The sequence below is a fragment of the Calidris pugnax genome, unplaced genomic scaffold, assembly GCF_001431845.1.
Source record: "Calidris pugnax isolate Ruff unplaced genomic scaffold, ASM143184v1 scaffold44, whole genome shotgun sequence".
NCBI classification, from domain to species: domain Eukaryota; kingdom Metazoa; phylum Chordata; class Aves; order Charadriiformes; family Scolopacidae; genus Calidris; species Calidris pugnax.
In genome coordinates, this window is record NW_015094506.1 from 32,831,299 (window position 1) to 32,843,096 (window position 11,798).

General features: G+C 36.5%; 1 protein-coding gene across 1 annotated transcript in view; it reads right to left on the bottom strand.

Moving 5' to 3' along the window:
* Positions 1-11,798, bottom strand: part of CTTNBP2 (cortactin binding protein 2) — a 90,292-nt gene that overhangs the window by 12,025 nt on the left and 66,469 nt on the right. The window contains exons 10-17 of the mRNA XM_014964029.1: positions 10,717-10,992; positions 10,150-10,245; positions 9,664-9,743; positions 8,452-8,538; positions 8,274-8,373; positions 6,306-6,458; positions 5,844-6,031; positions 2,323-2,501 (exon numbers count right to left, since the gene is read on the bottom strand). Coding sequence (XP_014819515.1) covers positions 2,323-2,501; positions 5,844-6,031; positions 6,306-6,458; positions 8,274-8,373; positions 8,452-8,538; positions 9,664-9,743; positions 10,150-10,245; positions 10,717-10,992 — 1,159 coding nt within the window. The remainder of the gene's footprint in view (positions 1-2,322; positions 2,502-5,843; positions 6,032-6,305; positions 6,459-8,273; positions 8,374-8,451; positions 8,539-9,663; positions 9,744-10,149; positions 10,246-10,716; positions 10,993-11,798) is intronic.

Consider the following 11,798-nt stretch of genomic DNA (forward strand, 5'->3'; position numbering starts at 1 on the left):
AATAATTAGCACAGTTGTTAAAATAAGAGGTAAAATGCATATTGGAGATGTTTCTTGAAGGTTCCTTAGCATAATGTTTTAGGTACTGTTTCATATAGATACAGTCTGCTTCCACTAGCTGAATTAAACTACCAAAATAAAAAAAATTGCTTTCATTTTATTAATAAAGAACTCTATCTCTATATTTCTGCCTGTATAAGCTTTTGACATTTTGCAACACTGTTAGTATAAATGGTCAGAAATGAACGCTGCAAAAATTAAATTAACTGAGCCCATTCTAATCTATCAGTTAACAATTGCTAGGCTGTACACTGCCATCCTCTCAAAATAAAATTCCAACCTGGTATTTAAATTCAGTCTTAAGTTTGCACTCATTTTGATGAAGTCCCCACTTCTTTGATACAGCTGATACTTAGGAAAAGTACAGCATCCCCTGCCTGAAAAAGGCCGGCAAAGTGAAACTCTTTCCTGCTGGAACGTCATCTTTAAATCCCTAGACCAAAAACAAGAAAAAAATTGCAGCTAAAATTTCCCTCATTTGTTCTCTGTGATCTCCAGAACATGTGAAGCTACAGAAAGCAGCAGGAACCAGTGTCCCATCATGGCTGGTCTCTCCCTTCCCAGCCACCAGCTCCTGCTGACACCCTGCCCGGGACAAGCCCGCTCTGTCCATCGCTCTCTGCTCCCTTAACGGACTCCGCTCACCCAGCGAGGCTGTGACAAAGGCAAAAACCAGCAGAACAGCACAGTGGAGAGGAGGGGCGAGAGGACAGGAGTGGATAATTATGTTGAAATAACAACAACCAGCGAGCTGCTAATTAAACCCATCTATTGCTAGCTATATGACCACACTGTTAGCCATCCTGCTGCTAAACTAAAAGCAAACGGAAAGCGCTTACTGGAGCTGTGCTTTTTAATTGTTTATTAGTGGACAAAAACTACAGTAAAACAAGGAGTCTGATGGCATATCACTACTGAAAAAGACATTTTGGGTTTGTGCTCAAAATAAAGGATTGTGAATCCAGTCCAAGTTACACTTAGGAGAAATCCAAACTCAGAAATGCAAAATTGAGGTACCTAAAGAATAATTTTTCTGTCCACTACTAACGCCATTGCAATAAATAAATGATTAGAACATTTCAGAGGACATGATTCACCAAGAAGGCGGGAGATAGATGCCATGGTATACTTTATTATTTTTTTTTTTTATTTCATAGCACCCATAAAATTTCAAGTCAATGCTCCGTGTGGATTTACACTTTGGTAATTACCCTGGATATTAAATAATATGGCCTTTGGGGAAAGAAAAAAAAAGAAAATGAACAAGCAAAATGTATCAAGAATTGTGGAAAGGAACAACAGATGAGAAAGTCAGTGCACACATGCTGAGCAAAGGACACTGGAAGAAGCATCAGCAGAAACTAGTGCAAGAGGGAGAAGTCAGGGTGGGATCAGGAGCAGCAATGAAGGAGGATGCTGTGAAACAGAGTGAGAAAAGTAACACTGCAGCTCCAGAAACCAACTTTATTACTGGAGTTCTGAATAAGTCAAAATCTCAATTAGGGCCTCATTACCTTTCTAATATAGCCAAGCAACATCTTAGCATGAGATGAATATATTTTAAAATTCTATAATTAATTCTTGTATCACTCGCTAGCATTTGCAGAAAATTTGGAATGTGAGCAGATGTTAATGCAATTTGCACTCTGCAAGAACAGACACAATTTTCATAATTTTTCTTTTATTTTAGTGGACATCTAGCCACGCTAAAAAGCATATATCTGCCTTATTCACTATGCTAATACATCTGTGAAATTTTATGTGTGTTTAAAAATGATACCAGATATTAAAAAGAGTGAGAAATCATTCCACTTCTCTAGATTTCCCTCAAATACAACTTTCCTCAAAAGGAAACTTTACCAACTTCTCAAGGTGAGAATTCTTGAACCTTATTTTAGTCTGTTGGCTAGTGAACAGCTTTCTTTACAGCGCTGTCTGGAAACGAAGAACAAAAACTTTAAAGGTTTGACCATTTCCGAACAAGCGCTATTTTGCAATCTCTGTGCCAGAAAATAACTGAACGATCACACAAAAAGACTGACTTTCAACTAGTGTTAGACACCCAGTTCCCACTGGTGTCAGTCAAAATTGCCCTTCTAGTAATTAAATGTCAAACAAAAATCTTAAAACTTTCAATAACTTCTGCTGAAGGTTTTTTTTTTTCGAGGTTGCTGAGTCAGATGGGTTTTGGGAGAAATGTAACTGCTACATTTTCAGTAAGAATCTAGTTGGCACTGAACAAACAGGGATGAGAAATCTTACTTCACTGTGGCTTGGCCATGTCCTGGCACCACGGGACAAGAGAAGAAATGTTTTGGCCCCATGAGTGCTTCTGGTGCTCCCAGACGGGATAAGCAGGAGTTCAGCTGGTGCCAAACAGCAAGAATCCAGTCAATGATCTTGCACACGGGATCACATGGAGGAGGCACTTTGCCTCGGAACTGCAGGTAGAAAAGATGTTTGACATGATGTAAGACCTCGGCTGCAAACACCTTCTTCAAAACCCCAAGAAAACTTGTAGGTTTGTTTTTTTTTCTGCTATGATATTGCTATTATGAAAATCAGGAACAGTCAAAAACTGATGAAACTTTTTTATGGAGTATACTGAAGTCTTGTATTAGAACTTATTTACCCAATTACACTTTAAAAGGTCTCTCCTTATCATAAACTGACATGTCTTCACTTTCTTGTGGGAAACTGAGACACAGATTTGGCAGCGGTGCTTTCTCTGTGGTGTTTAGGATTGCAAGAGGCATTCACCATATCCTGTGCAATATAAATGATATAAATAGGGCATATGAAAGAGTATACAGTCACACTGAACAGGACTGTCTGATCCAGGCATGTTCTCAGTGGATTTCTATATTGATTTTATAGTTGGTACCAGTGAAGGAAAGATGCCTTCCTCTAAGACTTACAGGTGTCGCTGCCCATGGCAGGGGGTTGGAACTCAATGATCTTTAAGGCTCCTTCCAACCTAAACCATTCTATGCCTTGTTAAAGGCAAATTATTTGGTGCCAGAAAAATCTTCTATTTCCTTGAAATCCAAATTACAGTCTTCATCATCCTAATCCTAGGATTATCCTCAGTTTGAATTAATGGAAGCATCAAAAGATGAAGCAGGGATAGTGTTTGCCAGCACTGAAGGCAGAGCTTCTTGACAGAGTCTACAGGTGAATAATTTAATGCTAATGTAGAAAAACATTTAAACTGTTCCCTTATATCCAAATAGCCCAAAAATAAGGGAAAAAAAGCTTTTCATCTGAAAAAAAAAAAAGACTATTAAGGCACAAGCAAGGGTCTCAGAATTAGTCTATTGTTCAAACAATAAACGTGCCTTCACTTTCCCTTAGATTTTTATAACAGATTAATCTTTCTTGTGTTCTTAACATTAGAATCCACTATTTTAAGACCCACGCCGACTGGCATTTGAATTTGGAGTTTGCATATGGCACATGTATCTATTAAAAAGAAATGTACTAGCACACACTGGGCATTTTTATTCATTATTTAATTAGGGAAGATACAGAAAGACACATGGCTTTTTTCTCCAAATAGCCACCATCTGCGTATATGCTTTAGAGAAAATAAACTTAATAAGATTACTACCCAAATTCTGTTCAATGTAACTATTACTTTGTTAAACTCTAACCTCTGAGACTTGCAAAGGATTGCTTTTAAGCCTAAACAAAATAGCCAGAAAATGGCATCTGTTACATGGTCTGCAAGTCCGGTAGCCAAAGCAGTTTTCCAGCCTTTTTCTGTGCACATGTCAGAATACACCGCCCTGCAGTTGTCTGGTTGCTGTATTTCTTGGCCTTGTGCTCAAGTGAAGACAGCCCTTCTCTTTGATCTTGAATTATCTACGATCAAAGTGTTTCTGACCCTTTTACAAAGGGGCTTAGATCACTCGATATTCTCCAGTGTGGGCTTGAGAATACAATCTTCTTCCTCAAGCGGATGGAAGAGGATCCTGCTACATACTTTTATTGCACTGTCCTCTGGCCTATCCCTCATTCCAGCACCATGGAATACCTGTGAGATACCAGCTCCAACCAACCCACCTCCTCGCCTGCAGGCAATTGCTGCCCTTCCCATCCTTTGCAAGGATTCTGGAAACCATTCACACATTCAACCAAAGAAAAACTCATAATGGTTCCAGCTTACTACGTCTGTAGGGACTCAAAATTTAAAGCACATGGGGAAAAAGCGTAAACAGCATCTCACGCAGAAAAAAGTACTTATAAATAACTATGCACCTGAAAAAAGTAATCTGAGTAGTCTATTATGAGTTTCACGGATACGTTTCATATGATTCTTTTTTTATGTTTGTATTGCTGTTCTTACTACTAAAGAATACCTAGGAATGTTTCTAAATTTCTTCACTGTCATAACTGAAATGTTCAGTTACCACACATTTCCTCTTTAGTATCTCTTTGAAGCTTTTATAGATGAGAACTGTGGCACAGGGCACAGGAGATGACATCCCCAAGGATAACCAAGATACATACAGCTGAACACCAGAACTGACAGTAGGTCTGTTGTCCCAGCCCAGCACTCTTTACTACTGACAGTTTTTTTCTATTCCTAGAACAATGTCCCTTTTTAAGCCTGTTCAAAATGCTGCTGCCAAGATTATTTTCCTTTGCAGCTGTTTTGATTAAACTCCACTTCCCAACGTCTAACACTGCCTGACTGTCTGCAATAGCTGCTATCACACTGGAATGGTTTTCTTCCAAATAACTTCCAAAATTCCACAATTCTGCTTTTGCCCACATCTTTCTTTTCATTTTCCGTCCTCCATTTATTTGTTCATGTTAAAACAGACTTCCCATCTTTATTCTCTTTTGGACATTTTTTCCAGCTTCAGCAGGCCTATTGGCTCAAAACAGCTTCCCTACTGATGTATTTTCACCCCTCTTTCATCTTTGATTTGAAAATAATGAAAACTCTTTTTGCTGCTTAAAACTTAAAAAATACACACAGGGTCAGGAAGATGATTGGAGGCTGGAGCACCTGTCCTATGAGGACAGGCTGAGAGAGTTGGGGCTGTTCAGCCTGGAGAAAAGAAGGCTCTGGACGGGTCTTATAGCGGCCTTTCGGTACCTGAAGGGGGCCTACAGGAGAGGTGGGGAGGGACTTTTTATCAGGGAGTGGAGTGATAGGACGAGGGGTAACAGTTTTAAACTGAAAGAGGGGAGATTTAGATCAGATATTAGGAAGAAATTCTTTACTGTGAGGGGGGTGAGACACTGGAACAGGTTGCCCAGGGAAGTAGTGGATGCCCCATCCCTGGAAGTGTTCAAGACCAGGCTGGATGGGGCTTTGAGCAACCTGGTCTGGTGGGAGGTGTCCCTGCCCAGGGCAGGGGGGTTGGAACTTGATGATCTTTAAGGTCCCTTCCAATCCAAACCATTCTATGATTCTATGACATATAACCATCTTATTTTAGAAATATAGAATAAATTCCTCGAGAAACGGATTTTACATTGGCTGAGCAGGTTCTTCCTATCATGCTCCCACAGAAGATGAAAAAAAATAAATACAGGATTTCATAGAGTGAATAAGCAAATATCCACAATGTCATTATTTGCAGCCAACCTGTGTGTTTATGGTCACACACCTTTCTCTATGACACCGAGCACAACATTTACAGACACACAGCCTGTATCTTCCCAGAAATTAACACTTTTCCCCTGAAACAACTTCGTTATCTGATCAGCTTTTGTCATTACTATCCTAGATATTTCACAAAATTGCTGAAGCTGATCCAAGTTCTTACCTTGTTTATAACTTTTCTTCTTAAAAACCTTTGAAGCAAGCCACGCATTGGTTCCCCATCCCACCTAAGCTGAACCCAACGGAAATGCTGCTGAACCAGCAGGTCAGAGCCATGAAGATGACACTTTGCAATTGTCCCCAGTAAAAAGCAGTTCTCATGAAAGTAAAAGGCACCAGAAACTCCATTTGCTAAAAAAGAACCATAAAAAAAAAAAAGAAATACTCAAAGCTTTGACATGATTTTATATAAAAGCAAAAAACAGTGACATAATTAAAAAGAAAAAAAAACCCCACATCTAAATTAGCCTTTAAAAAAGCTATATTAATTTAAGAACAACTGTTTACAATAAAATATAAAACCTGAACAAATTGCACTTTTCTTCTCCAAATTCCCTGTTTGTCTAATATTATAATATAACTGTACTGTAGTAAAAATATTTCTCCATCCTGAATCTTTAAATACCTCTTTGAATAGTGCAAGGATTTTCCGAACTCCGATTCTCAAGAGGTTCCAGAAAATCTCCTAGTAATTCAGATAAAGAAGCTCTCTCCAGATTTTGTAAAATCACAATGGTTGTCTTGCTTACAGGAGGCTGTTTAACTGGGACCAGACAAGCTGAAATATAAAAATCCCATTAATGCCTACTTATGAAAATTGACTTTTATTCATGTATAGAGCTTTTACTGCTACTAATGCAACAAAGGATTTTTTTAATTGTATTTTTTGCCTTTTAGCTTGTTCACAGAAGCAGACAGACTGTATAATATGTTAGAAACTGGAAGCATAAAATCAAACTATGGAAAGAATATCATACTGTACAATAAGAAAAAAAATAATTGGAGGCTATTATCAAAATAAATTCCTGAAATAGCTATAATGGGATCTTCATAGACAGGAAGGATTTCAGCACACTGAAAATAAATACAACAGAAAAGATAGCAAAGCTCTCTGGAAACATTTCTTTCATTTGCTGTAATACATCTTAAACTTATAACATGCACTCTTTATACCATGTAGTGATAAAAGGATTCAGAATATTCCATGTTTATAAGAAACTTAACCACTCTGTGAGATGGCCTATTTGTTTGCTACTATCCTCCCTTCAAAACTTCCTTCAATATCTTTAAGAATCACCCAAATAATCAGAGCTAGTTAGAGGCACACTTGAACCTAATAGGCATTAAAAATATATATAGTGCCTTTTTTAATCTTTCAAATATTTTCCTTTATTTTTCCTGATTTTAACATCTTACTGTCTAAAAAAGATACAGCCTTTGCAAGTGTTCCTGTAACACTAAATCCCAGATCAATGGGTCTGTAATACAAATATTAAACAAAACACTTGTCTTGAGTATAGTGTGCCTTCCATTGTTTCAGAACTTTTTGTAGGTGGTACTAAAGGTGGTCATTAAGGAAAAGGATGAGCAATAGGGCAAAACTTAGAGTAACTGACTGTAGCTGATGACTGCTCTTCATTTGCAGTTTCCTGACTCTTACTGCCCTGTTTTACACAGAGGCTGTGGCTGGACAGCGGGGAGGAAAGGTACCTCCTCTGTGTCTGATGGAAGCAGTTAGAGAGAGGAGGAGAGTGCCCTCCTGGGAGAGGAGATGCGGCAAAACAACGGAGAAAGCAGCAGGCAGAAAAATGAGAGACTTTGCCCATTTTCACTGTCATTCATCTTTGGCTACTCTGTCCTTTTCTCTCTCTTACCAATTACTCATTTTGAATTTACACAGGCATAGCCTACTGACCACGCTGAGAATACTTCATTGCGGAGCACCCAAGGAACAGGTCTTTAATCCACATGTAACTACTCACATCCATTAAGAGAAAACCGGTCATTTTAACAGAAATTAAACTTTGGCCCAGAGTAATGGGTCAGAACATTAACATTAACATTTGCTTGCCCATGTGACAAAATTTGGCTCAGATCTACACAGAAGTATCTGGTAAACAAGCACATATCAAAAGCAAATGGTCTGACTTCTTAAGAACTCATTCACTGCTCCTTTTATTTGCAGAAAGGTAATAATTATATCTTCCCTTCTCATATCTTTTTTTTTTTTTAAATAACCACATTAGAACAGCTACAATAAGGCAACAATAGACTTTCATTTCTGATTCAGTAGATCTGAACTATAGCAATCAATTTTTAAAGGCTCACAAACAAAGGGAAAAAGGAATGAGACAGAAATAATATTAAGAACTATTAATTTTACTTAAATGGCATGAACTTTTAACAGAGCTCCCTATTGGACTGTCACGCTTAGTTCTACCTCAGTTTAGACTCTTATCATTATTCTCCAAGCACTATGGAAAACTATGGGTGCTGTTAAAACAGGCTACCCACTGTGCAAAATGGTTTAGTGTGCTTCTTTACTTTATACCATTAAAAATTGCCAACTTCAGTCCTGTTGAAATAACCTTACCACTACTGATGAACAGTTCTGCAAGCTGCTCCTTGGAGAAACCAGCGTCCACTTCAACTTTAACAATTTCACACGTGGATCCTGCAGCCACTTGCTTTTGCTGTGTTGAAAATGTATAGATTTGGTGAAACAAACTCTAATTTATGAACAAATTTAATTCATATGTTTGTGTTCATACCTTCATGCAGGCCGCTATCTGATACGCTATATAGTCTTGCAGACTTCCTTCTGGACCATGGAAAATGACGTTACGGTATTGTTCAACCTAAAGATAGACAAGAAATTATTCTTGAAAGTTCTTGGACTTGGATTTATTTTTTTTCTACCTACATGAGAAAACCAGCACCTAACAGGCAAAATTCTTTGATCTGCACTACCGGAGCTGATAATCCTTACTATATTAGTTTCTAAATAGGCAATATTTGCATACAACATCTTGAAAATATATTGATAAATTTATATAATAATTTGTAAAACTACATGAAAAGGTACTTTGTCATTATAACAATCATTACAACTTGAAAAAGTCACGTAAGAAGGATTAGTTTAGGAGTCACAAATATTTTTTTTTTTTATTTTGCATTAAAATAGATAAACCAGAATGTTAAAATCATCAAAGAGTAGTTTAAGTCACTGCTAATTTAAGGACTTAGTTTAAGGACTTCAATTCCAGTTGAAATGGGATCATGTTATCAATACAGTAGAATAAAAATTATTTCATCTGTCTTAACTCTAAAACTATTTTATGTCTAAAAAGTCAGCAAGGGAATACACTCAGATAATTCTGCAGTATTATTGAATACAGCAGAAACTTATGGCACTTAACTGTTCTTCTAACAACATAAAACACTATCTGAGGACATAGCAGAAATTATGCGGATTTAAAACACATTCTGATTTGATTAGCAATCTTAAAAAAAAATCTATGAAAGTTAACTCATATTCTCCAATTATCCTTACATTTTGAGGTATTAAATAAAATGTAAAAGTTGCAGGAGCTATATATATCAGCTAATAATAAAATTCAAGTCTCAAATAATAGCTTACATGAATGTTATTCTAATTTTTTTCCTCTCAAAAAGTGGAATAAAACAACTTTCGAAAGAAATAAGATATCACAGAAGTCTTAATATATTTTCTTAAGCAGTTCAGTTAATCAGATGGCAGCTATTTAAAGAAGAAAGTAAATGCCTTCACGTGACTAAACTTACTGGGGTAAGATTTAGGGGGAACTTTATGTTAAAGTAACAGCTTTCATCCCATGTAATTTTTTGGAAATTTTGACTTTTTTTTTTCACAGAGTAGAAGATCAATTTTTTTTAGCCAACACTATTACAGAAGTATTTTCACATAGAAATAGCGTGCAGAGAGAAGGTAGCTTAGTACTCACCAGGCGGAGGTAATTCTGAAGTGTCTGCAGATGGATCATAGATGCGTAAGTCACACTATTTAGGCAGCCTTCTTGAGGTCCTTTAAAAAGGGACACACAAACAAGGTTACTAAATCTCTCATGTTTACAAGCCTGCATGATGGACAGACATGCTTTTCATGCTGTATTCAACAGCAGTCTCCTAAAATGACAAACTATGCAAATCAAAACGGTGAAGAAATGAAAGGCACTTCTCTAGCAACATAGATACAGGAGTAACCATGACATCAGTAAAATGGATAGTACTGTAGGACTGAAAAAGGTAGTAGGGCTTTTATGTGCCAGCATATTTTCTAAATGTTGCAGACCCTTTCAAATATAGTTAAACAATTAATCAGATATGATATTTCTGAACATCAAGCAACACTGAAGAATTGATTCACAAATTATATATCCCATATGGAGTGTCTTAATAGTCAAAACTTAAAATTATGAATGGAAAATTACCAAACAAAAACACTGTGATATGCTCAGCTCTGTTCTTCTTCAAAAAGTCCCATGGTGGTTGGGAAAAAATCTGTCCTGTTGACCATGAAATGTTTCCTGTTAAAAAGAAAAAAATAAAAAAGAGAGATATTGCCTGTATCTCTATAAAGTGTCCTACGCTCCAGCATATTCAGTTGCTTACAAAGATTGTGTTGTGTGAATACACTGACAAATTTGACAAACAAAACAGTCCCATGTACTAAATCATACTATTATTTGATACATGACGTGAGGATACTAATGTTTGCTGCCAATTAAGACACAAGTTTAATAGCTAGCTTTTACATCTGTACACGGACCTTGTAGTCCCCAAATTAAGGTGCTAAATGAATTGTATCATACACATAGCTAGAAGTAAAGAATGCTTTCATGCCAGCACTGTTCCAAATTTGGCACCCAGTACTGGTCTTCCTTTAAGAGAGCTTTAAAAGATCCAGAAATCTAAAGATATTTTCAGCTTATTTACAAGATTTCACAAACTCAAGAAACCCCCCATTTTTGCTTTTCTTATTACACCAATATCAATACCTAATTTGACAGATAGTATACTGCTTGCACTGAGGCCAATGTTGGATTCTGCAGCACTATTAAATGACAGGTCTTCTATGCTCCTCCATCCATCAGAAGAAATTGCTTGGAAATGGTTTGTCACTGCCTGACTCACTGCTTTTGAAAAATCATCCCATGATGTCTGTTTGCGGATATTTAAAGCACATATTGTGTTCTCTGTATCAAATTCCTCTGTACCACAATGGGCTGGTTCAATGCCACTGACTGAGATCCTTACAGGTACATTAAGAGCATCTGTTGAAAAACAGAAAAACAAGAATGAGAAAACCTGAAAACCCAATTAAAAAAAAAATCCCATTATTAAACACCAGTAACATTAATAAACACCAATATTGCAAAGGAAAGCTACAAAATATCTCCTGCTACAGAAAAGCAAATGTTAAAGAGCAGCACAGATCACCATCACAAAATCAGAACAGTGATGAAAAAACAAATATCAAGGTATCTATCATTTTTAACATTACAAAAAAAAAAATCAGTATTATTACGCTTAAATAACAGGAAGCAAGACAAAACTTACTTAATCTTTTATTTCCTCTTTACAGACTAATTTCTTATAAATTAAGACAGATGGTAGGTAGTGTCTTTGCATTTCACTTTATTGTGGTTGTGCATATTTTTATTATCAATGCAGAAAGGAATTTTCTGGCACTAATGCACAAGTGGAAAACACAGTTAGCTGAGCCAAATGTCTTTAAATAAAAAGCTAAGAGCTAAGACAGAAAATTCACTTGGAAGTGTATATTTGATCTGCTACAGAATAAATTGACAAAACAGTAAAAAAAGAAAGTAGGAAATTTACATGCACATTCTAGAAACAAAATTTAATGAAGTTATTGTGAATCTTGCTCTTTGAAAAATGGAATACAACTCAACAGAGGCAGCAGCAGTCTATATGGATCATTTAGATGACTAAAAGTGAAAATGAAGCAATCTTCTACCTTTAATGCCAAAGCAACCCCTTTCAGAAATTATCCCTGAAATTAAAAAAATGTGCACCACAAAAAAAAAAAAAAAAAAAAAAAAAAAAAAAAAAAAAA